A 26981-nucleotide genomic window follows, 5' to 3' on the forward strand; every position below is an offset into this window, starting at 1 on the left:
AAACAAGGTAATCTGACCAATACAACAACAAATGTTGTGTACTAGGAAATTTTTTCTTATTTATAAAATACTTGTGTAATTATTTTTTGTAATCATTGTAATTTTAGTGTAATTTGTAATTGTATTAACAATATATGACAATTGTGTTATTGATTGTATTTTGCTTATTGTTTAAATATTAAAATTTTCATTAATTGTCCGTGTATTACACGGGTCTCAAACTAGTTGGTTATGAAATCGGTAGGTGTCATAAAGATTAGTTATGATCAAGGTCGAGGTTGGGACCAACTCCTCACATGTGGGTCTCTCTCGTATACTGAATCCAATTAGTCAATTTTCCGTTACCAACCATGTAACCTCTACTTTGAAAATATTGATTATTTGTCGGGATGACCATATATATAATTTGAAAATGATATGGAAAACACAAAATTGATATATTTGAGTTGTACATGGGTCAGGCCTTTTCTTATTGGCTCAGCTATTTGGACGTCACTGACTATAAGGCTGGTATTGGTGTCAGTGGTGTCAACTGTTGTCTTGTGTAGGGATCTATATGATTCGTTTGGACCTAATTTAACCATGTTATAATGGTTACCATTAACAATAACAAATTTAACAACCCGATGAGGGAAATGATGTATATGAGGTGAGCATAAAGAGAAATATGCTGAACTACCCCAAATTGCTTAGTAATCAAGACTCCCGTTTGAATGAACTATATATGCCTCGCAGAGTCCTGCATGTTTTGTTCCTGCGATCTCATGAATGAACTATGCCTCGCAAGTTGGTGCCTATTTTGTTGTTGGACCTTGAATTTTGGACGCCCACGAGTATTTGTTTGCACGAAAGGCATCGATTTGATCTTCAACATCAAACTTTTTTATTCGCCTAATTGGGTTGGACCATATATGTTGTTTCACCATATATATTGTCTCATCAACATTGATGGCGTCATCCTCATGAACAAATTACAATGATGCATCAAGTTTTCTCAAAAATATATCTTTTGACTCAGATGGAAATTTATTACTTGTATTGAAATAGTGATCAACATGTTTATAACACTGAGATGGTTAATAATTTCAACAATAATTACGAGTATTTTTTACATGTATTGAAATACTCTACAATCGAGAAACACATGGCAACCCATAACACACACACACATATATATATATATATAATGAAAACTCATTTGAGTTAATAAAACTTCTGAAAACATTGTGTGCGTTACAATAATTTCTTTCTTTTTTTTTCTTTTTATACAATGTAATGCATTTTATTATCAACACGTAAAAGAATAATTAACAAAAAAAAAATTAATTTACCTACGAGTTATATTGTATGTAACATTTTGATCGTTACACATATAGCACGTGCAACAACTTCTTGTTACACATAATACATATGTATACTCTGATCTACTAATGATATTTTGGTAAATAAAAAAAGTTTATGGTTTAAATTAATGGGACCCTCTTGCTTCCTTTTTCATGAAACTTCCATAAAAAATACTACCGATGGCCTCTATTATTGGAAGACTCAAGTAAACGTTTTTTTTATCTATTGATTCTTAAGTAAAATGGGTATGTGCATGTATGTAATCCTTACAACAATTAAATAATATTGGAATATGGTGACATTCAACTATTTTCATTCGCAATGTGTGTTTATTAGTGTGATATATTTAAAAACGACAACAAACCATTCTCCATATGTAACTATAGGGTTTTCTTTGAACATGTTAATTCATATAATTGTATTAGAATAATTACATATATGTAACAACATAAACATATATGTGATTATTGTGTTCTATGTAATAATAAATTTGCATGTACTTAATAATTAACGTAGTTGCATATATAATAATAATAATAATAATAATAATAATAATAATAATAATAATAATAATAATAATAATAACAATAGAACATGACAACATGTGTGATGATAGTAAAATTACTATCGTATTTTTCGTGTCTATCATGTTAAATAACCCGATGAACAATTTCTTCGTGTATATTGACGAAATCGGTGGAATAATTAAGAAATAATTAAGTGAAATAGTTTAGAAAATACCTTGCAAATACCTTCCATCATACCTTGAAACATGAATTGCACAATGATAGACAAATGAGAAAGTTCTAGTGAAATTGATTCAGATAATTAAGAATTATAGTTGAAAGAAAAACCCAATTGTGTGGAGAGAAAATAACGTAACATACCTTTAAAATATACTAAATACAAAAAGAAATTATAAATAATGTTATTGGTTGAGATAATAATAATAATAATAATAATAATAATAATAATAATAATAAAATCTCATTTTCACACTTGTGTGTATATATATGTGTGTGTTAGAGAGATTTAGAGAGAGAGAGAGATCTATAGACTATAATGATGATAAATGTCATGAGTCTCCTTGTTATGTATCTGGTTTTCACTTCCATGTTCATCAAGACACTTTCACTAACTAAAGAACAAGAAAACGATCGAATCATTGCGTTGCCAGGTCAGCCGGAGGTGGCATTTTCACAGTTTTCCGGCTACATTACCGTCAACAAGAAACATGGTCGAGCACTATTCTACTGGTTAACCGAAGCTGCAACTCCTAATCCACTCCTCAAGCCTCTTGTACTTTGGTTAAATGGAGGTAATATTATGTTACTAACTAGTCCATGCATCATTTTTTGTTTTGTTATTCACATATGAATTAAAAAATACAATAAATCATTTGTTTTAGAGTCAAACAACCTCACTCAATTTTGCTAATGGCAATCTACAATACTCCTAAACTATACAAATCGTTTTATAAATACTAGACATGGTATGTGTTATCTAAAACTACCTATAAGATTTACCGGGTACAATTATTGTGATATGTGTTAATTAAAAACTATATGGTTGTTAAATGTATTTAACAAAAAAATAAAATAAAATTGATATGAAATAATTTGGCAATGATCATTGTTTTTAGTTAACTGACTTAGTTTTCTAATCATACCATGATGTGTAGTTGTTTATACTTCACCATATTAATTCAACGCATGTTTTTCTCATTTCCTAAAGGCACTTCTAGATCATACACCGATTTGTAATTTAATGGGTGGGTTCTCTTACGATAATTGGTTTCTTTTCTATTGTGTATTAAATGAGACATATATAGAGCGTCAAAATCAGTATGGACGGTTATAATCCCGTCTCAGTAATGCTCACTTAGTTTTTTTTTTATTTTTAAAGGGGGGGGGGGGATTTTCCAAACGCTTTTAAATTAAAAAAACAAAAACAATATCCCAATAATTATTTCCAGAATTACACCGGTCAATCTATTGATGCAACGCGCTAGTCACACCTATCGTACTAGATTCAAGAAACCAAATGATATCACAAACATTTTTTTCTTCAATAACATTTCCACCGTTAAAAAAAATACCGGTCAATCTATTGATGCAACGCGCTAGTTACACCTATCGTACTAGATTTAAGAAACCAAATGAGAGCACATACATTTTTTTTCTTGATAAAATTTCCGTCGTTAAAAAACATAAAAAACAAAACGTGTGGTCATTTGACCCAACACCTAACGGTGACATGGATGGTGTCATATCTTAAGGGTTGGTCCCGTAAGGTCAAGTACCACGTGAGTGCACTTGATTTGAACATCCAACGGGCTTAATCCAACCATAGTGGACCCATCATTTATACCTTTGAACAAACTACAATTAAACCCACTAAAGACCTAGTCTACGAGCATTTTTTAAACCTTTAAACAAATTACAATAGAAGTATAAAACCCACAAACATTTTTTAAACTAGTGAACCTTTAAACAAGATATAGTTATTGTCAATCTATGATATTAGCAATAATTACATATAATTGGGTTTGGATAAAATATAAATGAAATTAACGTGCTAAACGTGAGAATCAAGTAGAGTAATTATGTAATTATATCATAGAATTAGAATTACTCTATGATGTAATTACATAATTACTCTACTTGTATATATAAAAGCTCTATTTGATTCTCACGTTTAGCACGTTAATTTCATATGTACGTTAACCTTCCCCGTAATTATTTGTGTACGAAGTTTGAGAAAATTCAGTGAAAAAAATATACTTTTCACTATGTTCCCGCGTTCCTGCCGCTCCTGGCTCCACTCTACATTGTAGGATAATTTCTTAAATAGTTCACACGCTAAATTGTAAGAAAATCCACAACGCTTGCTTTTGAAGCGTTTTTGCACCCACTTAGAGTAGAGGCATCTTTGAGAAGAAAACACCCTTGCACGAGTTTTGGCATGACTAAGTTGCTTATGGTATGATTTTAAAAACCGGCTCCCGTGATTCAGACACAAACACTTATACATGTAGAACTCATCGTGCTCACGTTAATAATATGTTTTTCATTGCAATATACATACACGCGCCCGAACACACATACATGTTTTTTTAAATAAAAAGACTATGAATAAATTTTTGATATAAACATATTAAAACCATATATATACTTGCTATCTAAATGCAGGACCAGGTTGCTCATCAATAGCATATGGAGCATCAGAAGAAATTGGACCATTCAGAATTAACAAGAATGCATCTTCACTCTCACTCAATACATATTCTTGGAACAAAGGTATTATAAGTTAACAGTTAACTTTTAGTTACATCTCTATAAAACTTTTAACTAAAAATAGTGATACTTTTTAAACTAATACTAATTCTAGTTTATGCTATAATACAGAGGTAAATATTCTATTTCTTGAGTCTCCGGCTGGTGTCGGTTTCTCATACACGAACACAAGCTCAAACCTCAAAGATTCGGGTGACGAGAGGACGGGTACATTTCTATTGATATATATAATTACGATGGTATAAAATTATCTATCATATGTTATATTCAAAAAAGTTAGATAAATTAATGTACAAATAATTTTGTTATTGCCTTCATAATGCAGCTAGTGATGCATTAAGATTCCTCATAAGATGGATGTCAAATTTTCCACAATACAAATATAGAGAGTTTTATATATCTGGAGAAAGTTATGCAGGTATTCTTGTTTTAAGTAATTAATTAAGTTGTGTGTTTTCCTTTGTGTTTTTTTATTATCAATTTATTCTTGAGATATGATGACTTATTCCTTTTTTATTTTATCTGCTTTGCTATCTTTTTTAGGTCATTATGTTCCTCAATTAGCCGAGAAAATCCATAACTACAACAAGAACCACCACAATCCAATTATCAATCTAAAAGGGTTCATGGTAAGTTTCATTTTGGATGCCATGCAAGTAACATCTATGTGTTTTGTTCAAATCTACATATTTAGTCCAATAGTTTTAAATTTACGATTTTCGTCCTTGTGGTTTCATTTTACTTGTAATTAAATCCGAATTCACTAATCTCGTTAAGTCTGGTCATTAAACACATCATTGTGTGCCCTTCACATGAGAGACAATTTTGTCCTTTTTCCCCAGATACACCCCAACCCCTGGCGTGAGGGGGCTTGTGAATTAGGACTGAGGTTTATTTGGGGAGAAAAAGAACAAAAATGCACATCACGTGCACGTTGGTGGGTTTAATGACCAAACTTAACGGGGTTTATAAATTTAGGTTTAATTGCAATTGAAATGAAACTATATAAATGAAAATCACAAATTTGAAACTATTAGACTAAAACCGCAGATTTGAACAAATCACAGGGACAAAAACCGCAGTTTACTCTATCACAATTAAGTAATTAATTAACCTAAAGATGCACAATATCTTGGTACAGGTAGGTAATGCCGTGACCGATTTCAAGTATGATAACATCGGAACAGTAGAATATTGGTGGACTCATTCAATCATATCAGACACAACCTACAAATCAATTATGAACTCTTGCAATTTCACATCATGAAAATACAACGAAAAATGCGATAATGCATTATATTATGCATGGGATCATGAGTTTGGAGAGATCGACGAGTACAACATTTATACACCATCTTGCAACAAATTTTCACGTAATCATAAAACAAGAAGGCTCAAAAACACCCTTGTGTGTAGACGCGCTTCGGGTTATGATCCATGTGTTGAGAAGAGAGCCGAGAAGTATTATAATCGTCATGATGTACAACACGCAATGCATGCTAATTACACTGGGATTCCATATAAGTGGACTGCTTGTAGGTAATGTGATGATGCAAAAACATGTAAATATTAGAAATGTAATGATGCATGCATGGTTATTTATTTATTAACTGTTAGATTGTGATTCTTTATGGTTTTTGCATGCAGTAATGAAATTTTGGAAAACTGGAAGGATTCTCAATTTTCAATGCTACAACATACAAGAAACTAATGTCGGCTGGTTATAGAATATGGGTGTTTAGGTAAATTGGTCAACCATCATGTTTCAAACCCAACATACAAACTATCATATAAGCTTATGTGTAATGGGGCGACAAGTGGCTGATTTTTGATGATAACCCCCCAGATGATAAGTTGGGGCGATGTGTGGTGGGGTGGGGGGGAGGGGAGGGGGAGGGTGTTTATGTCGCCGGGTGATGTTGTTGGATGATGGAAAATAATAATAAAAAATTAAAAATGAGGCTACAAATCTACAATATCACTACACTCCGAAATAAAAATTGTCTTTTTGATGACGTGGCGCCATATGTCAAAAATCGCCCGTATTTTGTAGCCCCCGCTACACATAGTCTAATAGTAACATGAAAATAATTAAATATAATTTTTGAAAATAAAAGTTATTTTATCTCTATTCTAGTAAAAAGTATCTCTTTTTTATCCATATAATATAACAAAAAAAACACATGTATCTATAAAATTTGATTATTATCTAAACCTTTTCGTATCTCATTCTATATATTTATCTCTATGAGTTAAGTAATATTTTCTTTATTCTTTTTTAATTATTTTCCTTAACCGAAGGATGTAATTTAGGTCGTAGAGTTAAGCGAAACCACCTATAGTGTTTGTCACATGGCCGGCGCAACGAAACCTTTCTTCTAGCGTATTGGCCATGTTTTTGTAACTCTACTTGTTGGTTGTCGTTTAAGTTATGCAATTTTTATCATAATATTTGCGCCTTATTGTGCCTTATTCGAACGTGTTTCACTCTTGGATCAACTTTATATCACAAACGTCATCTTAACTATCTATCTGTTGTATTTTGAAACACAGTGGCGATACAGATTTGAATGTACCAGTTACCGCAACAAGATTATCGTTAAGCCATCTCAATCTGACAGTTAAGACACAATGGTACCCGTGGTATGTGAATGGTCAGGTACTCAACATACAATCTTTGTCATAAAGTTTTATTGTTTTTTTTAACCTAAACACAACTATATTATATATGCATGTAATGTGGTATTAAGTATTAATAATAACAGGTCGGGGGATGGACTGAAGTGTACGACGGGCTAACGTTTGCGACGGTTAGGGGAGCTGGTCATGAGGTCCCATTGTTTCAGCCTGAAAGAGGGCTTATTCTATTCGAATCATTCTTGGCTGGTAAAAACTTACCAGGGGCATGGGTGTAGATGAAATGAGTTGATAAGATATATAGGGTTTGGATCAAATACAATGAAATTAACGTGCTAAACGTGAAAATCAAGTAGAGTAATTATATATACAAGTAGAGTAATTATGTAATTACTCTATGATAATTACTCTACTTGTATATATAATTACTCTACTTGATTTTCATGTTTAGCACGTTAATTTCATTTGTACGTTAACCTTCCCCTACATATTTGTATATTATAAACAATCATATTGTGTAACAGGAATGCAATAACTAATGCTTGATTTGGTATGCTTCGAACACAAAGTGTGTGAGAAAATGAAAATGAATTATACATAATTGGAAATAAAATTCATGTGACATATTCTACTTTACAATTATTAATTGTCCTGGAAGAACATGAAATTGATATGTTTGCACTTCATGCTTCTAGCCTCGGTAGATCGAGTTGCATGTTGTGTTTTTTGTTTGGAGTTTTCCATATTGGTGACCTTTAAATACTAAGATCACTTTCAGATTGAAGTTATTTTAATGTTACATCAAAATCTTTAATCAGATAAGACAAAGGTATCAACCATAAGTATGAAAGTTCCTGTTAAAAACTGAAACATAATTCGAATGAATTCAATATCTCAAATCAGGCAACATCTCAAATCAGACCACTACCGAGGGTGTTGCCCCCGACCCTCGTTGTACAGTGGGTTTCACCCCTTGAACTATTGAGGTGCAATACCATCAGAAAAATAGAATAGTCTTAGAGCATATACAATAGATGTTTTTAGAGGTGCTTTTGAGAAAAGGAAAGGTGATATGGATGAGAGAGGGCGTGATGTGGAAGAAAGAGGGTGACGATTAGTTAGTTCTTCACCAAAAAGTAGTATGTTAGACTGTGAGAGTGACTAGGAGATCAAGTGGTGAGAAAAATGATATTTTAAATAGATGTGAATAGGGTAAGAGAAAAAAAAATTATGATTGGTTAGACAAGTATCACTTCACATCAAAAACATGTAAAAATGGCTTATTGTGAATGCTCTTAATAGAGTGTGCACTGTAACCTAGCCAACTAGGTAACCTATAGCGAAGTATATTCTATATTCTCATTTGGTCTTAAATGAATTTTAATTAGTTGCCCAAAATATCTTGATAACACTAAAATCACCATCATAGCACACCACGAACCACCAATTCATTATAATACAATTTAACTTATGATCTTTAGACAAATGTGAACAAAGCCCCTTTAAATACAACTAACCCAAAATCAAACACAATAACTTCACCAATGTTATGAGTTAAAGAGAAAAGATAGAATACAATAATTGCTTAACATACAAGAATACAATAATACTTATGTTTCATGAAATCGATCCATTAAATCACATCACAAGATCTCGAAATCGTCAATACATATCCAATTAATCATTGGTTCACCGAAATAAACAGTTTGGGATCGTTGATCAATTTTTTACTTTTCTTCACGAAAACCGTTTTTGAGCGTTTTAGGTTTTTGGTTGAGCGTTTTAGGTTTTTGGCTGAGCGTTTTAGTATTTTTTTTGCCTTTGAGCGTTTTGAGTTTTGCCTTTGAGCGTGTCGCGTACCTATCGTACATTAAGAAATTATTGTACAGTTCTTGACCCATGAGTTAAATATCTAACGACGTTGATCATGACAGGGACTCCTTTTTCTCTATGGCAAAGATTGGAGACATGGCTTGTACGAAGTGGCATATGTTTTAGAAACATAAGATTTAAAGAGTCAGATTTTAAAATTATAAAAATGATTATAATAGGATAAAAACTAATAGGCTGTTTGTTTACATTTGAATAGAACCATTCAGATGTAAACATCTAATTCATTCAAACTTCAGACTGTTTGGTTCAAAATAGAAAAACATTGTGAATTGTTAAAATTAGGTCTGAATCATTCAGACTTATTGTTGTTGCTGACTGCGACAGAGGCTCATTCATATCTGAGTCATTCATATATTAATGAACTAAACAACCTCTAAAGTGTCGTCCAAAGGACAAGATAGCTAAAGATGCTAAATCTTTACTAATATTTAGCAGACAAATGATGGAGGCAATGATTAAAGAAAAAAAAATTCAATAGCTAAATCGTATATACCTTCACCCTCAAAGGGGATCGAACCCAAGACCATCATATTTATAATTTAACTCAAACCTTCTTTTGCCGTCACACAAAAGGGTGAGGGGTCAATGATTAAAATAAAAAAAAATCCCTAAAATAACCCCTTTATAGAAAGAGATTTCATGTTTATTCCTCCTAATTAAAGTTTTCAGTTTTGTCCCTTACGGATCTCATCTCCAGACGATGTGTTAGGGAATACCGACGATGAGTTAGTAAACCAATCAGATAACGACGCGTGGGGGGTGGAATACACATGGTTGACAATGCGTTAAGTGATATTATGGTTGACGATGCGTTAGGTGTTAATTTATGGTTTACGATGCGTTAAGTATTAACTTATGGTTGACGATGTGTTAAATATTAATACTTAACGCATTGGCAACCATAACACTTAATACATATTTGATCATGTGTTTGGAGGTTTAACACATCGTTGACCATGTGTTAACTAACTTATCGATGGGACTACCTTATAACACATCGTCGGCGATGCGTTAGAAGAGTGACAAATCTGGAAAAACAATTTTAAGTGACATATTTAGAATCTCTCATCATTAAGAGGCTATTTTGAGAATTTTTTCTTAAAATAATTTGAACTAAAGAAACAAAGACTTTACTAACTAGGAAAAGTACAAAGACACCAAAGGGTCATATGAAGAAATATTATCACCTAGGATTCGAATCGTCTTAAAAATGTATGACTACCATATATGACTTTTAATAACGATGGTTGTTACTTATAAGGCTTGGATTACGCTAGAGCAACCTAGAAGAGTAGTTCATAGCCACCCAAATCCTAATGCGCAATTTCAATTTGCCCAAATCCTACACGTGTTAAAAATTGTATCACTCCCAAGAGGTTCGGTGGCGGACTTACACCAAAGTTAAAGATGTTGGTCGACTCTTGTAAAAAATATTTTGAAGGTATATATATGTTAAAAATCAATCGACCGCTATGAGATTTTAACACCGATCATCTTCTGACTCCTGTATAAATTTTTTCTGAATCCACCACCAAAATAGTTTACAAAAAAGTAATTTATATTATAAAAGGTACTTTGTTTCCACTTCACTATTATCAATCCCAGAGGTAGGTGCTCATGTTCTGATTTTCGTCTACAAATATTTTAACAATGTGTTCTTTTTCTAATGTGAGACCATATTTTTCAACGGTGACACAAAATATCCTTTTTTTACTTTTCTAGGATAAGTCATTTAACAATAATCCATTCACACACACTTATATATATGTGTATAGTGAGAGTGAGAGAGAGAGATGGGTCTCCTTGTTATGTGTATGGTCTTCACTTTCATGTTCACCAACACAATTTCACTAAATCAAGAACAAGAAAACGATCGAATCACCGCGTTGCCAGGGCAGCCAGAGGTGGCGTTTTCGCAGTTTTCCGGCTACATTACCGTCCACAAGAAACATGGTCGAGCACTTTTCTACTGGTTAACCGAAGCTGCAACTCCTAATCCACTCCTCAAACCTCTTGTTCTTTGGTTAAATGGAGGTAATATTATTTTACTAATTGTTACATGGCATTCAGTCATCTTATAATATTTCTTTTTAATTGTTCACATATGAAACCTTAAAATAAATATATAATTAAACGACTCAATTTGATGATTTTTTTGTCAATGACCAATACATTGTGTGTATTAAACAAAGCTGTACATATGTTAAATATTTTTTTTGGTTTAATTATAACAAGAATGAGATGAAATGATTTGGTAATAATTAGTTTGTTTGGCTAACGTTGATGATTAACCTAATTCCAACCACAAGTATTGTCTCATTTATCTACCTTAGGATATATGAGTTATGATGTGTATTTACTTCACCATATTAAATGCATGTTCTCCTCATACACCGGTTTCTAATTGCTCAACAACATCCACATAATTGGTTAAACTCAACAACCCTCTAGAATGGTTTATATACATAGATTTTATTTAAACGACTAACTCACATATCCTATATAATTCTTGTTTTAAATCTACATCTATGGTTATCATGGGACTTTAACCCTCAATGAGAACAAGTTAATTTTCTACGTACATTGATACTAATAGATCGACTACAAGCTCTTTGTTATTACATATATAGATGCATACAAAACGATACGGTGACAAAACTAGTGATACTTTTAACAAATTTTGATCATCGTATATCTATCAAGATCAAGTTCAAGTATCTCATGAGTTTAATTACTTGATTCAAGCCTCTTATAAGCTTAATCAAACCCCCACCCAACATCGGTTACATGTCACTTTACACTTGATTGAATACACACAATGAGTGTGTCTGTGTATTATCTTGTCAAATTTAATAGTTCTACATTAATCATATAATGTGTCTATGTTTAATAACTCCAGGCAATTTCCTTGTATTCTTTATTTTCAGAATAAGCTAAAAAGGGATGTTTGGGATTCCTTATATTGCCTCCTTATGACTTATATAAGTTATAAGTTACAAAGTTTTAACTTCACTCACAAAATCTAATTCTTTCAAACACCTTATAACTTATACTCGTATCTCTCTCACTTTCTGTATCTACATCTATAGACGACGGGTTAATATTTATAACTTTTAATAAAAAGTTATTAAAACTGTACAAGTATTTATACAATTATACTTATACACAAGGTTTTTACATTTTTTAATCCCTCTATGAAATAATTGTGAGTCTTAGGTGGTGGATTGATGAAAAGATAGGCTTGCATCATATTTATTTTCTAGTTATTATTTGAAGAAAAGAGACCGGTCAGAATGAATATTATATAAAATAAGAATATAGTATTCAATCAAATTAATTATACTTAAATGATTGGTAGGTAGCTATGAAATAAATATGAGAATTTTAAGAAGGAATTGTCAGTAAAAAGGAAATTTTTTATCCAAACCGTGACGCCTTGTTCTTTTAGTATTGAATTTTAACAAATATTCGCTATAATTTCAAAAATGTTTTTAGTATATAACATTAACTTTGTTTTAAACAGCGTATTAAGTTTAAATTATCGAATTCACACTTTGTTAGGATGGTAAGATACTATATTTTGTCGTTCAAAAAAAATAATCAAAATACTTGAAATTCTCATATGTAAGAAAAAGACATTTTGACTTAGGACATAGTTAGTATAAATTTGAATTTTAAACAAGTAAGATAATTCTCTTGTACTTTCTCTAGTATTTGGTAGGCCGTTGTTGTAAATAAAATGTTGCATTTCAAATTAAAAAAGTAACTTGGTATTAGTTCTAGTAATATTAATTTTAACTTGAGTGTGATCATGTTTAATTTTCTTTTACATTGCATTTGGTGACATCAAAATTTTGTTTGTAAGTATTATTTCGAGTCATTCAACTTGTTGTATCATAGATAATATATATTAAAAACTAGATTAGAAACCCTTGTAATATACATTATGTAAAAATTAAAATGGATAAATTTCATGAATTTGTACACACTTCTTGCAACTGAAATTACAAATTGTATAATGAAAATTGAAAAGTGAGGGTTATAAACCATAAACACACACAACCCCTACCCCTCCCAAGACTACCACCCACCTTGTCAATTAAACTAACATTTGGTCTCTTATACCAACCGATTTTGCCCACAATAAGTTCACATATATGTTTTTGATTACTAGTGTAAAGAGAAGATAACTATCTGGTGAGATTTACCTAATGTGTCACAAGCACCCTTCCTCACCTTTGGTCCACTCTAACAGGCCCTGGCTCTTATTTCTCTAGGGTTTATCCTTAAAGTACCTTTCACGCGCTAACTTGTAATAGATGGCTTACAATCAGGTCTACTCGTGGTCAACAAACTTAAGTTAAAGTTTTAGACCCACACCTAATTAAGGTTTCCAAATCAAACAAAAAGAAATTATATATGGATATATTATAATTGGCAAATTAAACTAAAAAAATATGTATTGGTCTGGTGGTAAACATGTATGTTGCTAGTTGCAGGCCATGAATTTGAGGCCAATTATAAGTGGTTTTTTTCACAATCGTTAAGAAAAGGGCCACAAAATCTCATTTCGATTTAGACCTTAAGAATCGTTGAGCATACCTTGTTTACGATGTGACTAAAAAAACGCGTTCACGTGATCCGGACCCAGTGACTTATATTTGTAGAATTGATTATGCACTTTAGTAGATTTTCAATTTTCAAAATATATACATTTAATCATGTTATTTCATCTACCAATAAAGATATTTAATTATTATCTTTTTAAGTAAATAATATGAACATATTAAAATCATATACTTGTATTTAATTGCAGGACCGGGTTGCTCATCAATAGCATATGGAGCATCAGAAGAAATTGGACCATTCAGAATTAACAAGAATGCATCCTCCCTCTCACTCAATAAGTACTCTTGGAATAAAGGTAAATTAAATAACTTCAGTTGCATCAATAAACTACAATTTTAGTTAGAAGTAACATAGAGATATTTTTTTTTAAATTAATACTAAACCAAGTTTATATGATAACCAGAGGCGAATATTCTATTTCTGGAGTCTCCAGCCGGTGTTGGTTTCTCGTACACGAATACAAGCTCAAACCTTAAAGACTCGGGTGACAAGAGGACGGGTAGATTTCTATCGATATAAACTAGTTTCACGTATGATGTTAGATAAATATAAGATAAGTGTAATTTATGACGTTATATGCACAATATATAAAAGTAAATTAATAATAATAGTAACAATAACAATAATAATGTTAGTTAAAAAATGTATGTTAATAAGGTATAATATACAATTCATTATTGTGTTTTATGATGCAGCTAGTGATGCACTAAAATTCCTCAAAAGATGGATGTCAAGGTTTCCACAATACAAATATAGAGAGTTTTATATATCTGGAGAGAGTTATGCAGGTAATCTTAATTTCTTTGCAACCACAAAATAAGGCTGAAAATAAAACTAAATAACTAATTTGTAATCTAGAGGTTAATGTAATCTGTTACAAAAATTTAATATGAATGAAAAACAATTATAAACAATTTACTTGTTATTTTTCTTGTACTTATTTCCTTTTCAATTTTGCAATCTTTTATATAGGTCATTATGTTCCTCAATTAGCTGAAAAAATCCACAATTACAACATGAATCACACCAATCCAATCATCAATCTAAAAGGGTTTATGGTAAGTTATGTTCTTCATAACATGCATCATCTGATTATTGTACAAAGCAGAAGTGTACGTGGTGCGGTTTGGTGCGGTTTTGACTAAACCAAGCCGATAACAAAAACTTCGGTTTTTGGAGTTTTTGAAACCGTTCGGTTTCGGTTTTTCGGTTTTCATTTTATTTCGGTTCAGTTTCGGTTTTTTGTTTTTGTTTTTGTCATTTGAGCAAAAATAATGAATTTAGGTATAAATAATTTTGTTAATTGTAAAATAAGAGACTACTGGAGTTACGTATTTATTAAATTCTTATAAATTACTTAATATAAAATACAAAAAAAAAAACAAAAATTTAGAAATTCGGTTCGGTTTGGTGTTTTCGGTTTTTTTATATGCAAAACCAAAACCGAACCGCTAGTGCGGTGTTTACAAAAACATAAAGCCAAACCGTCGGTTTTTGTTTCGGTTCGATTTTTTGGTTTTTTCAGTTTTGGATCAGTTTTTTCGGTTTCTTGCACACCCCACAAAGTAACAACTAACTGGCCTACAATGTACAACTTCTTGATGTAGGTAGGAAACGCGGTGACGGATAACAAGTATGATAACATTGGCACAATAGAATATTGGTGGACTCATTCGATCATATCCGACACAACCTACAAATCAATCACAAGTCATTGCAATTTCACAACACCAAAGTATAGCGAAAATTGTGATAATGCTATAAACTATGCATGGAGTCATGAGTTTGGAGAGATTGATCAGTATAGTATTTATACACCATCTTGTAACAAAACCTCAGGTAATTTTACATTAACCAGGCTCAAGAACACACTTGTGCGCAGACGAGCTTCGGGTTATGATCCATGCGTTGAGAGGAGAGCTGAGAAGTATTATAACCGGCCTGATGTGCAACACGCAATGCATGCAAATTATACAGGGATTCCATACAAGTGGACTGCTTGTAGGTAGGTTATATATATATAGGATTGAGATCATGTGAGAACTATTTTGAAATTGAGAGCTTTTAGAACCATTTTGGACCACAAAAAACCCAAAAGTAAAAAACAAATCATAAAACAAAAAAAAAACGCAAAAATAAAAAAAAGTAAAAAAACCAAAATTCTTATTTATCATCCCGGTTTTCATTAAAAAAATGTCTCGGTTTAACTAAATTATATATATATGTATAATATGTACATACATGTAATTTTTTATACATATATGTACAATTTAAGGTAAATGATAATGTACATATGTGTATATTACGTAACTAGAGATTAAATGAAATTATACACATGTGTATAATACGAGTTTTTTTTTTCTTTTTTTTATGCAACCGGAATGAAATATAAATTTTGGTTTTTTTACTTTTTAATATTTTTTTGTTTTATAATTATTTAAAATATTTTTTTAGTGGATTTTAAGTGGTCCAAAATAGTTTTAAAGTTTTCAATTTTCAAATGGTTCTCTTAGGATCCTTATCTTATATATATACATATATATTATATATATATGCATAGACCAAAGTACCAAACAAATAAAATGTGACCATGCATACATTACACATTAGTGTTAAAGATTTTGGTTTTTGATTGTTTTTGCAGTGATGAACTTTTGGACAACTGGAAGGATTCCGAGTTTTCGATGCTACCGAAATACAAGACACTAATAGCGGCTGGTTATAGAATATGGGTGTTTAGGTATATTGCTTAAGCATATCATGTTTAAAAAATAACGTTCAAAACGCCGTAGAGCGAACTCAATCTAATGGTATATATATTGTATTTTGAAACACAGTGGTGATACAGATTCGGTTGTACCAGTTACTGCAACAAGATTATCGTTGAGCCAACTCAATCTAACGGTAAAGACCCAATGGTACCCGTGGTACAGTAATGGCCAGGTACTAATGACTTGAGCCACTATAACCGAAACACAAATTTATTATATATGTGTCATATGTGTAAAATGTTGGTGTAATACATGATAATTATAGGTAGGAGGATGGACTGAAGTTTATGATGGGTTGACGTTCGCAACGGTTAGGGGAGCCGGTCATGAAGTCCCGTTGTTTCAGCCTGAAAGAGGGTTTCTTCTATTTGACTCGTTTTTAAATGGCAAAAATTTGCCAAGGTCATGATTTTGTAAGGTTAGGTTATTCATATATGACCAGTTTGCATAAAAAGAAAATTGTGGGTTGGTAATTAAACATGCATGAATATGATTGATTCAAATTTAAATGGAAATTGTTGTGTTGTTAACTTGATATCATTTCAGGAGACCTATGATATATGCAAGATAAAACATACTAAATAATTTATGTTTTTTTTATTAGTCATACTATATTATTTGCACGAAATTAAAATACTAAATTAGTTATAATTTTAGTTCCACTTGGATTAAAATTTTGATAGATGTATTAGCATTATCCTTCTTTCACCTCAAACACTCCTATTTTGACGGGACCGGGGGGGGGGGGGGGCATATTACGTGGAGATGAAAGATATATAGATGGTGAATTATATGGAAATGAGCGTCCTCGCGGGGATATTAGAGGGAGAGAGAGAGAGAGTGGTTGCGTGTGAGTTTTTTGCTTGAGTTCAACATGAAAGAGAGATTGTTTATTAGAGATGTTCTTACAAAAATAAAACTATTGAAAGTGTTTATTTTCCTATGGTTGTCTATATATGTTGTGCTCCAATAACATTCAAGCAACGGTATCTTATAAATCGGATGTACAGTCGAAGACTCGAATCCATGTCTCCAACATTTCATCGGTTCAACTTGTTGGCCATATCTCATATACTCGTTTGTCAATACACACAATCACGGTTGTACGTGAGAAGACGCATTCTATTAGATGAGACAGACATCATTAATTTATCATTTGTTTATTATTTTTCAATATATTTTCATTTTGTATTGTATATTATTTACATTAATTGTATTCCAACTATTTTCTATTATATAAAACTATTTTTCTTGATACAGATTTAAATCCTTAAAATTATATTGGTTTTGATGGTTGTTTGCCAATAAAGAGAATGAAAATGAAATAATTGTATTAATAAGGTGTCTAAAGTGTAATATAGCCAATAATACAAGGGCTAAAATGATCCTTTTGTTACTTTTAAATGCACCTTCCTCCACCTCTCTCATTATTATTTGGTAACAAGATAATACATACAGTGATACCCAACTAGAAAGTTGTAGAATTGACCTCTATCTTCCATTATTATTGCAAAATTACCATTTTGCCCTTGGAGACTTTGAGAATCTTTCCAAAACATGAAGCAGTGGCTAAACTTGTAATTTCACATGTTACCTACAAAACCAGACCCCTATCTTCCATGAGTAGTGCAAATTACCATTTTACCCCTAAAGACCAGAAACAAAAGTCTATAGCAATACAATAAAGAATAAAATCCAAATGAAGGAATATTTTAGAAAGATGAAGTAGTGGCTAAATTTGTAATTTCACAAGGGTTACCTATGGAACCTCAACCCAAGCCTAAAATAAATACCACCACCAACTGCAACTCATCAGAAATCACCTCTCTCTCTAGAATTTTTTATTTTTTATTATTTTATTTATTTATTTTTATTATTATTATTATTTTAATATACACAAGAGGCAAGAATAATGGAAGCTTTGACATATGTCCATCATCATAAAACAAAGAAACAAGGGTCCACACACACCACTCATCTTCTCTAATGGCCCATTTGTTAAAAATAAATAAATTAATTAATTAATTAAAAAAGTCTTGAAAGATGAGAGAGAATGAAAGAAATGATCATAGAAAGAGAAACAAGGAAGATGTCTTCAAACTCCAACCAAACTCACACACACACATACACACACAAAAACAAATCTCACATACAGACCAAATTAATTATGTTTATTCCAGAAATACCCTTCTGCAACCCCCCAAAATTCTCCATCTTCATCACTCCATTGTCTCCCAAATGCATGGGCTTTTTAGGGATTTCATATTCTTGGTCAGTTTCATCAACATCAACAGAGAAAACAGGAAAAGCAAGCACCTTCACCTTCACCTTCTTCTCTCCCCCACACACATTAATATTAAACACTTTCTTCCACACCCTTCTTTCTCTCATCCATCTTTTTTTTTTTTTATAAAGTTTTAATTTTTGTACAAAAATTTTATCTTTTTCTTAGTGGGGTTTCAAGAAAGTTGAGATCTGATGAGTAAGAAGATCAAAGGAGTTGTTTTTGAAGATGTTAAGGCAAAATTTAAGCATCAAACCCTTGTTCAAGATTATCGTGTCTTGCAAAAGGTATATAATTTATGGTTAAAGATTGGATCTTTGGTGTGTTATTGTTTGATTTCTTGTTGGTTTGATTGTATAATATGATATCTGTTTCTTGAATCTTTATGTCATCAATTAGATCTATTGTTTTCCTTCAGGATTTATAAATAAAAAAAAAGATTTTTTTATTCAATTAATTGAAGTTTATCCTTGATCTATGCTTGCCCATGATTTTCTTGATGTATTTTGTCCTGTTAATTGTTGGTTGATTCAATTAATCACAAAGTTTTAGGGTTAGGGTTTGAATTTGGATTGAAAGATGCAAAAAAATAAAATAAAAAATAATAAAAAAATTGATCATTTATTTCCATAATATTATTGGTAATCTTGTTTAGTTTCTTAATTTTCTTGGTAAATCTTTTGTGATCTTAAAGTTACCAAACCCGCAAACCGGTTCGAGTTACCATTAAATGTGTGATTGAATATTTTTCTAAATATTTACAGGAAACTGAGGCTGCAAGAAACCACTTGGAGGTTATGAAGCAAAAGAGACAAACTTTAGAAGCTGAAGTTAGGTAAAGAGTCGGTTCTGAGTCGTTTCGTTTCATGCATTTTACGTTCAAGAAATTCAAGATATTAATTCTTGTTCTTGATAATTTCAGATTCTTGAGGCGAAGGCGCAAATTATTATTGAAAGCCAAATCACAGGATATGGAAACAATCCAATACAGGAAAGACAAGGAGAAGGTTAACCCGAAAAAGGTTGCAACTTTGCCCAATTTGCCCTTGGTTCCCAACCATTTTCAAAGAGGGAAATTGCATACAAAGAAGAAAAACATCAGTCCGAGTCAACCTCCTCTCGTGGTTGACTTGGGTAGAAATGTAAATTTGTATGGTGTCAATCTAAACCAAAGAGTTCTTAGAAACAACTCGTCTCCAATGACCGAATTCAACCAGAAAGATAGTGGTTTAAGTGGGGAGAAAGTGTCAGGTCGAGCCCGTGCTCCTGTATTCGACTTGAACCAGATATCGGTAAGTTTAACTCTTTTTGAAATGGTTAAAGGAGTTTGTTAAAGTTTTGTAACGGTTTAATATTGGTTTTCAGACGGAAGAAGAAGAGATGCAAGAGAGCTTTGACGATCAACGGAAAGAACACCAAAATGATTTAATGCTATCGATTTGTAGAAACGTTGGCGATGGTTCAACGAATCGGTCCGGGAAAAGGAAGATTTCGTGGCAAGATCCTGTGGCGTTACAGGTATGAGAACCAAAGGTTAATTAGATAAATTAGGTTAATCTATAATTACATACTTAAAGAACAAGACTTTGATCTTGATTTGGTATTTGGTTGTGGTTATATGTTGATATATGTTTTGACTTTTGACTTTGAAACTATGGTTTCAAAGATGTTTGTGTAAATAATGGTTTGTGGGATATGTGATCTTTTTATAATTTTTTTTATAAGAACAAGAAATAAAACTGTCTTCTATCATTTAAAAAGTAAGAACTTCTATAATGCATGCTGTTTTCATCAACTTATTTATAGTCTAGGTTGATAAAAATGATGAACAAGTCTGTCTTCTACCATTTAATGTCTTCACGCCGGTAGGTTCGATAAGAGTTTGAATCGTGTTAACGTTAAACGGCGTGAATCTAAACGGAAGCTCATTTAATAAACGAGTTTATACCCAAGCATTATATATTTTAACTAAGGTTGCGAGACTAAACAAGCTTATTATTCTCGTGAATGTAACAATTTTGATCTAACATAATAAATATACAGTTATGTTGTAGATGTTAGGGGTGTGCAGAATTTGGCCCGGACCGAAAAACCCCACATAACCGACCCGAAAATAACCGAACCCGAACCGACCCTATACTTCCTGTTTTTTCCGGTCTTGATATTTGCAAGTACTCGGTCTCGGGTCGGGTTCGGGTCCAGAACCGGTGAACACCCGACTAACCGAAAGCGACCGATAATAGAAAGTCGGATATGGTTTCATGGTTTTCGGTGACAGCGTTGGTGAAGTTTTGCTCCAATGGGTTCATACTTTCACCTTACATGGACAACATGAGTGACCTTAGATGCAAATCACAAGCTTCCAGTTTTCAATTGTCACTTTGCTCCATGACCATTCGAATTCTGAAAAGGGTATGAGTCCATGAACAGAGGAGAGATGGTTTTTGTGTTTTGAGAAGTGAAAGAAAAAATATATTATATATTATAAGCAATAATAAAGAAAGAGAGAGTGAAGTAAGTATCATCATTACAGTGCTTTGGGAATTACAAAAATGCATATGCGTATAACTTAAGGCTGAGGGGTGTGGGGCTTCAACGGGGGCGCTAGAGTCCCTTCGCTCGCGCCCCCAGGCGCTAACACCACACCACCGGGGCGCTAACGCGGAAAACCATGCAGACGTGAGCCTGTTAGGCTGAGGGGTGTGGGGGGCTCTAATGGGGGCTTTAGTGGGGGCTCCAGCCAATAATATTATGACGTGTGGCAAAGAAAGAAACTGGATAAGGGGGGTGTTGGAGCCCCTAGCCCCGGTGTGGAGGGGCTCCAGCAGGGGCTCCAGCGAATTTTTTTTTTATTTTTTTATAAATATATTTCAAACAACGTATTATTAAAAAAACTCATAAATTATTAAAAAAACACACATTAATAAAAAAACACATTAATATCTAAAAATAAAATAAAAATAAAAGTACTAAAAAAAACATTATTCTTATTCTTCGGCTTGGTCTTCTTCGATCAACCTCTTTCGGATACGTTCCTTTTGCTTTTCCATTAGCATTTGATCGACCGGATTTAGGTTACTGAAGTCTCTAGTAAGGAAGTCCAAATCTCTCTTTTCGGATAAGTTCCTTTTGCTTTCTTGGTCCCGTAGCTTCACCGTGTGATTCTTGTGTCTCCGGAACAACAAAGTTAGGAGACGGTTGTGTGTTGGATGGTTGAAAGCCGGATGATTCTTGCGGCTCCGAATAAAACATTGGTTGGTGCGGTGACGACCATAAATCGTCGTCAATATAATCTGAATCTAGGTTTGGGTACCAATTTCCAGCCATTTTTTTAAAAAAAAGTTGGGAAGATGGGTTGATTTTGGGTTTTATTTTGAAGTTGTGGTGATTGATATGGGTGAAATGGGGTATTTTATAGATGAAAAAAGGTTTTTTTTTTTAATTAAATAAGAGCCCAACGGCTCTTTGTATATGTCCAACGGGTCTTTGCACACTCCCCTATGCCACTTTATGCCCTCCTTTGCCGCTAACCCCATCACGCCTGCTTGGATTTTCGTGCTCGCGCCCCGTTAGCGCCCTGGCTAGCGCCTGGTGGTGTGGTGGTCGCGCCTGGGGGCGCGAGCGGAGGGGCTCTAGCGCCCCCGTTGAAGCCCCACACCCCTCAGCCTTAGCGGGAGAAGAGAGAGAAAAGCACAGGATTTGATGGTTTTTTGACCGTTGGGAGCCGAACAAACCCAAAAAAAAAATATTTTTCCTATATAATTATACCCCATTAAAGCCCCTCACACCAGGCCAGGGGCTCCAACGGGGGCTCTAACACTCCCCTTATCCAGTTTCTCTCTCTGCCACACGTCATAATATTATTGGTTGGAGCCCCCATTAAAGCCCCCCACACCCCTCAGCCTAAAATAATAGTGAAAGAGTCTTTTACCTTTTCAGATTATTGAGTTGTGTTCCCAACAAAGTATCTTCTTTCAATTTAACTTAATAGTTCATATATCACAAAGATGACATGAGGTCTTCGTGTTGTTCCACCCCATCTTCTGGCTTCTATCACACCTCCATTAAAAGCTAGCTTGAAGATGTTTTCCACCATCGGGTCAGTCCTTTTCGGTCTACCCGGAGCGCCAAAACCGATGTTAACTGATAACCGAAGTGAGTCAAGCGGGTCGGTCTTCGGTTCTTGTATATATGATTTTCGGGTTTCGGGTCGGGTCGGTTATTTCCCGGTTCGGGTTGGTCCGCCCGAGATGCGCACCCCTGGATGTTGTTAGGTAATATTATGTTGTATATAATATTAAAATAATTATATATGAATTAAACAATATATGAGCCAAACCCGAATTTTATAATTACTCACAAACTAAGCCTATGTTTGAAAAAACACTTATGAGCTAAGCTTGAGCTTCAAGCATAAACCTTGAAACGAGACAATCTCAAGCTCTCTTAAACGAGTCAAATTCAAGCTTTAAGAAGTAAAGCTTGAGTCGACTCAGTTCGCCCAAGTAACCGGTCAATGTTGAAACAAAGTGAAGACACATATATTATAAACTCAAATCAAACACCACACTTGGCATACCATACAAGATTTATGACATCAACAAAATATTATTTAGGTGATACAAGTTCAAACTCAAAACATTTCATAGCAATCCTCTGTTACAAACTAATATAAAAGTTTCTATTGCCATTACAAAACAAAATTATGAGAAAAAAAAGGATATTGATTTAAAGTATGACATGATATCCGACCCGTTTTGACCTCTTATCAAACAGGAACAACAGAATTATAATGCTCACCGAGCCCAAACGCATGCTTATGATACGACAACATGATACTCGAACCCAAAGACTCACCGGATTTATACTCTTTTCCCATCTCCACATCAGGAAAGACCCTGAATATATCATGATATGTTTCTTTAAGCAATGAGTCAAAGCACCGAGTTCAAGTTGACCACCCCACGCAGCCGTTGACTCGACTTCATTACAGTAACTCTCAAACCTCTTTTCAGGGTCATCATGATCTCCATCTGCAACGGTTTCCGATAGAAAAAACGGAAGAAATTCGGACGAGTTTTTCCTCATATAATCAGCCACTAACTTTCTAAGTTCTTGAAATGTGTAAAAGGTCAAACCTTTGACTTTTAACTGGTCTTCAACTGCTCTGTAAAGACAATGGCCATCTGGTTTAATCTCGTTAATCACTAAACCTAAAGGTTCAATTTTTTTCTCTAACTTTTCATTTTCAACCATTCGATCGCTTACAACGTTGCTTTGTTCTTCTTGTATTCTTTGCTCTCGGGCTGCTTCTTGTTGGGCCCGTTTTTCTTTCCTTTTTGCACTTTTGGTCGGCTTTGCATGCTTGGTTTGGTTGGTAACCGAGACCCCGGCTATGGCTTTAGCTAAAATGTCAATATTGCTTTCTTTGTTGTTTCCACTAGCGGTTATATTATTAGCATAACCTGCAGAAGTAAGCTCGGTTAGCTGTTTCTCCTTAAGTTCGGCAGTGAGTTGAGTTACTTGTTCTTCCCCTTGTTTCTTTTTGGCTTTTTGCTCGGCTTTGCTTCCTTTTGCAGCTGCTTTTTTTAGTGCAATTTCCTTGTTTTGTAGCTGAGTGATCTCTTTCCTGTATGCATATTTTTAAAAATCAAGTTGCATAATTTACTTGTTAAAAAGACAAGATTATCATAGTAATATAGTTGTGCTATTATACCTGTGCCTTGAAAGCATCTCCTCACGCGTTTCTTTTTCTACTTGGATCTCCTTAGTCTGAGTTTCCTCCAAATCTTGTGTATCTTCCATTCTAGAAACTCTGTAAATAAATAACAATGAACTATGTGCACAGCACAAGTAATTGTATGTAGAACGTACCAAAAGAAAAAAGTATGAATCATTGAATAAAGAAAACGATTTAGGTTTGTTTTTTTTCTTCTAGCAGTAATTTAGTATTCTGTAACTAAAATTGCTTGTTTGAGCAGTAATTAAACTCATAAGAAGCATCATTATTCGTACATAATTTATTCTACTCCATGAAAAGAATCCCCTAACTCAAAAATTGTTTCCAATAAACATTAGCTAGTAGTATAAAACACAATGTAATGTTAATCTATCATGATCAGGCAATTTTAACTGCCAAATAGTTCAAATTTGGTCTCTGTAATGTCAAATTACACATCCATACAAGAACACCAAGTTGTTTTATGGTTTTTATTAAACAACATTTAGTCTGCAAGCGGTAGTTTACAATGAATTAGTTCATACACAATAAGTTGCATTAGTGAACTCACACTGTCTGAAGATGGAGATAGATACAAAGGGTGTGTACTTCAACTATGTGAAATTTAATTACAGCTTCTAAATCGATATAATTTTTCAAAACTTCACATACTTTCAAGGGAAAAAAGGACAGACGCACACGTGTGTCAAATACGTAAGCAATTTATAACTTTATATATATATTTCTGCATTTAGATGGTAAAAAGTTATTAAACTTTCCTTAATCAACCAAATGTAGTACACAATTCAATCATGCTGATCAAGAGCAAAACTGATATCCAATATATGTCAAAAATAGTACTTTTGAATAGGCCATAAACTAATCGAACGTGAACAGCGAATTGTTCGGCGAGAAGTTCGCTTACGCACGTGCGTTTAATAAATGAACGAACATGCGGTGGCGAAGCTTGGACATACACGTCGAGGGGGCCGGACTCAATATGTATAAAAAATTCATAAACTAGAGGAGGGTGGGCTAAAAATTTCGGTCAGAAACGGGTAAATTTACACTATGTATAAAAATGTCCGGCCGAAAAAGGATAGATTAACACTACCGAGCCAAAAAACGGAAGGGGCCAGACTCAAAATTTCGGTCAGAAGCGAGTAAATTTACACTATGTATAAAAGTTTCCGACCGTAAAAGGATAAATTTACACTACCGAGCGAAAAAACAGAGGGGGACGGGGGGCCACCCCTGGCCCCAGCTAAGCTACGCCCCTGCGAACATGAACAAGTGATTTCGTTCAAGTAACTAAATGAACGAACACAAACAGAGGCTATGCCCTAATTTACGTTCATTTGCGTCCATTTATGTCCGTTACCATTTATTCATTATTTGTTTTTAATTATCTCCTTATGACTTACCTAATCTTATCATACCAACTTAAGCAAATTTATTAACTACAAAACAAAACTAAACATAACTACCACGTAATTAAACGTAACAAGTTTATTTTCTTAACGAGCAACCGTTAACTATTCGTGAACCGTTCTATTGTCCGATAAAAGCTTAACGTCCGAACACGAACACCTATTGAATAACGAAAGTGATATTCAATCTCTACCGATTAAGAGGCGAATGAATGAATATTATGAATTACAATATATTTAACTAAAATAAACCCTAATTGAATACCTAACATCAATACACTATCAATTGAGTACTATAGATTCAATTCAGATAATAATTAGAAGCCTGTTTAGGATGTTGAATCGGTCTATTGAACGAATCGAAAGAATAGTATGAACATTATTACCGTACAGATGGATCTTCATTGGCGTACTGGATAGTAAGCAGCAAGCAGACAATCACGATAACCAGGGTTTTATTAAGCGTTTCGGCGTATTTTAGTTTTTATTTTGGAGTCATTTGAGTTGTAAAAAATATAAAACAAACCCTTTACGTTTTGTGAACATGTGATATTTGGAAGTTGTGGCTCTTATTTCTCCGTACAAATGTCAGATACGCAATGCCTAGCGTTGAGCACGGTACGGTTATTGGGTGAAAACCAAACCTAAACCTAAGCTATCGGTTATTTAAGAATATCAACCAATCGGTTTTCGGTTATTCGGTTTTCAGTTATTTTCGGTTTCGGTTTAGGTTATGTTCAGTTTTTTTATTGTGAGTAGACATTACAAAAAAAATTCAAAAAAAAAATAGAGTATCTCATACATATTGAATTCAAAATGCAAAAATAGGTGTGTGTTATGTGGAGCCAAACAAATACAAAGTTGTTTGAGTAGTAGAGTTTAAAATTCAACAATATTCTTAATTAAAAAAACCTATGGTTTCTCGAATCTTCATTCATTGTCTTATTCTTCTTCAAAGTTTAGACTCATTCTTGATCA

General features: G+C 33.2%; 2 protein-coding genes and 2 pseudogenes across 5 annotated transcripts; 3 read left to right on the plus strand and 1 right to left on the minus strand.

The window, feature by feature from the left end:
* The first annotated feature begins 2401 nt into the window (after positions 1–2401).
* Positions 2402–6386, plus strand: LOC143550756 (serine carboxypeptidase 24-like; annotated as a pseudogene). Its single transcript, XR_013138382.1, has 7 exons — positions 2402–2662; positions 4536–4643; positions 4752–4847; positions 4966–5058; positions 5184–5269; positions 5782–6179; positions 6288–6386. The product of XR_013138382.1 is annotated as a serine carboxypeptidase 24-like (transcript).
* Positions 6387–10845: 4459 nt separating this feature from the next.
* Positions 10846–17019, plus strand: LOC143550757 (serine carboxypeptidase 24-like). The gene is made up of 9 exons (XM_077041352.1): positions 10846–11204; positions 13987–14094; positions 14203–14298; positions 14495–14587; positions 14772–14857; positions 15407–15804; positions 16444–16539; positions 16637–16742; positions 16836–17019. Exons 1-9 carry the CDS (start codon positions 10964–10966, stop codon positions 16977–16979), a joined length of 1368 nt encoding a protein of 455 aa, XP_076897467.1. The 5' UTR covers positions 10846–10963; the 3' UTR covers positions 16980–17019.
* A 1591-nt stretch (positions 17020–18610) lies between these two features.
* LOC143550782 (uncharacterized) lies at positions 18611–20564 on the plus strand. 2 transcript variants are annotated; one of them, XM_077041373.1, is made up of 5 exons: positions 18611–18878; positions 19023–19141; positions 19619–19689; positions 19777–20146; positions 20220–20564. In XM_077041373.1, the coding sequence occupies exons 2-5, from the start codon at positions 19049–19051 to the stop codon at positions 20376–20378; spliced, it is 693 nt and encodes a 230-aa protein (XP_076897488.1). In that variant the 5' UTR covers positions 18611–18878; positions 19023–19048; the 3' UTR covers positions 20379–20564. The 2 variants fall into 2 exon arrangements, with proteins under 2 accessions (XP_076897488.1, XP_076897487.1); XM_077041372.1 differs by lacking the exon at positions 18611–18878 and having other exon boundaries at positions 18890–19141.
* Positions 20565–23538: 2974 nt separating this feature from the next.
* Positions 23539–26430, minus strand: LOC143550783 (OVARIAN TUMOR DOMAIN-containing deubiquitinating enzyme 5-like; annotated as a pseudogene). The gene is made up of 3 exons (XR_013138384.1): positions 26390–26430; positions 24571–24669; positions 23539–24483 (listed from the first exon to the last, which is right to left on the minus strand). The product of XR_013138384.1 is annotated as an OVARIAN TUMOR DOMAIN-containing deubiquitinating enzyme 5-like (transcript).
* Positions 26431–26981: the final 551 nt, after the last annotated feature.

The sequence above is a fragment of the Bidens hawaiensis genome, unplaced genomic scaffold (genome assembly GCF_021521415.1).
Source record: "Bidens hawaiensis isolate Kalapana, Puna unplaced genomic scaffold, B.hawaiensis_p1.1 tig00016188_1, whole genome shotgun sequence".
Lineage (NCBI taxonomy): Eukaryota > Viridiplantae > Streptophyta > Magnoliopsida > Asterales > Asteraceae > Bidens > Bidens hawaiensis.

What these genes read in the sequence shown, in the direction of transcription:
- LOC143550757 (XM_077041352.1), top strand. Translation starts at nt 10,964, where the DNA reads ATGGGTCTCCTTGTTATGTGTATGGTCTTCACTTTCATGTTCACCAAC. An exon ending in CTCGGGTGACAAGAGGACGG is followed by an intron (nt 14,299 to 14,494) that starts GTAGATTTCTAT and finishes TTTATGATGCAG; the next exon opens with CTAGTGATGCACTAAAATTC. An exon ending in ATCTGGAGAGAGTTATGCAG is followed by an intron (nt 14,588 to 14,771) that starts GTAATCTTAATT and finishes TCTTTTATATAG; the next exon opens with GTCATTATGTTCCTCAATTA.
- LOC143550782 (XM_077041373.1), top strand. Translation starts at nt 19,049, where the DNA reads ATGAGTAAGAAGATCAAAGGAGTTGTTTTTGAAGATGTTAAGGCAAAA. An exon ending in ATTATCGTGTCTTGCAAAAG is followed by an intron (nt 19,142 to 19,618) that starts GTATATAATTTA and finishes AAATATTTACAG; the next exon opens with GAAACTGAGGCTGCAAGAAA. An exon ending in ACTTTAGAAGCTGAAGTTAG is followed by an intron (nt 19,690 to 19,776) that starts GTAAAGAGTCGG and finishes TGATAATTTCAG; the next exon opens with ATTCTTGAGGCGAAGGCGCA.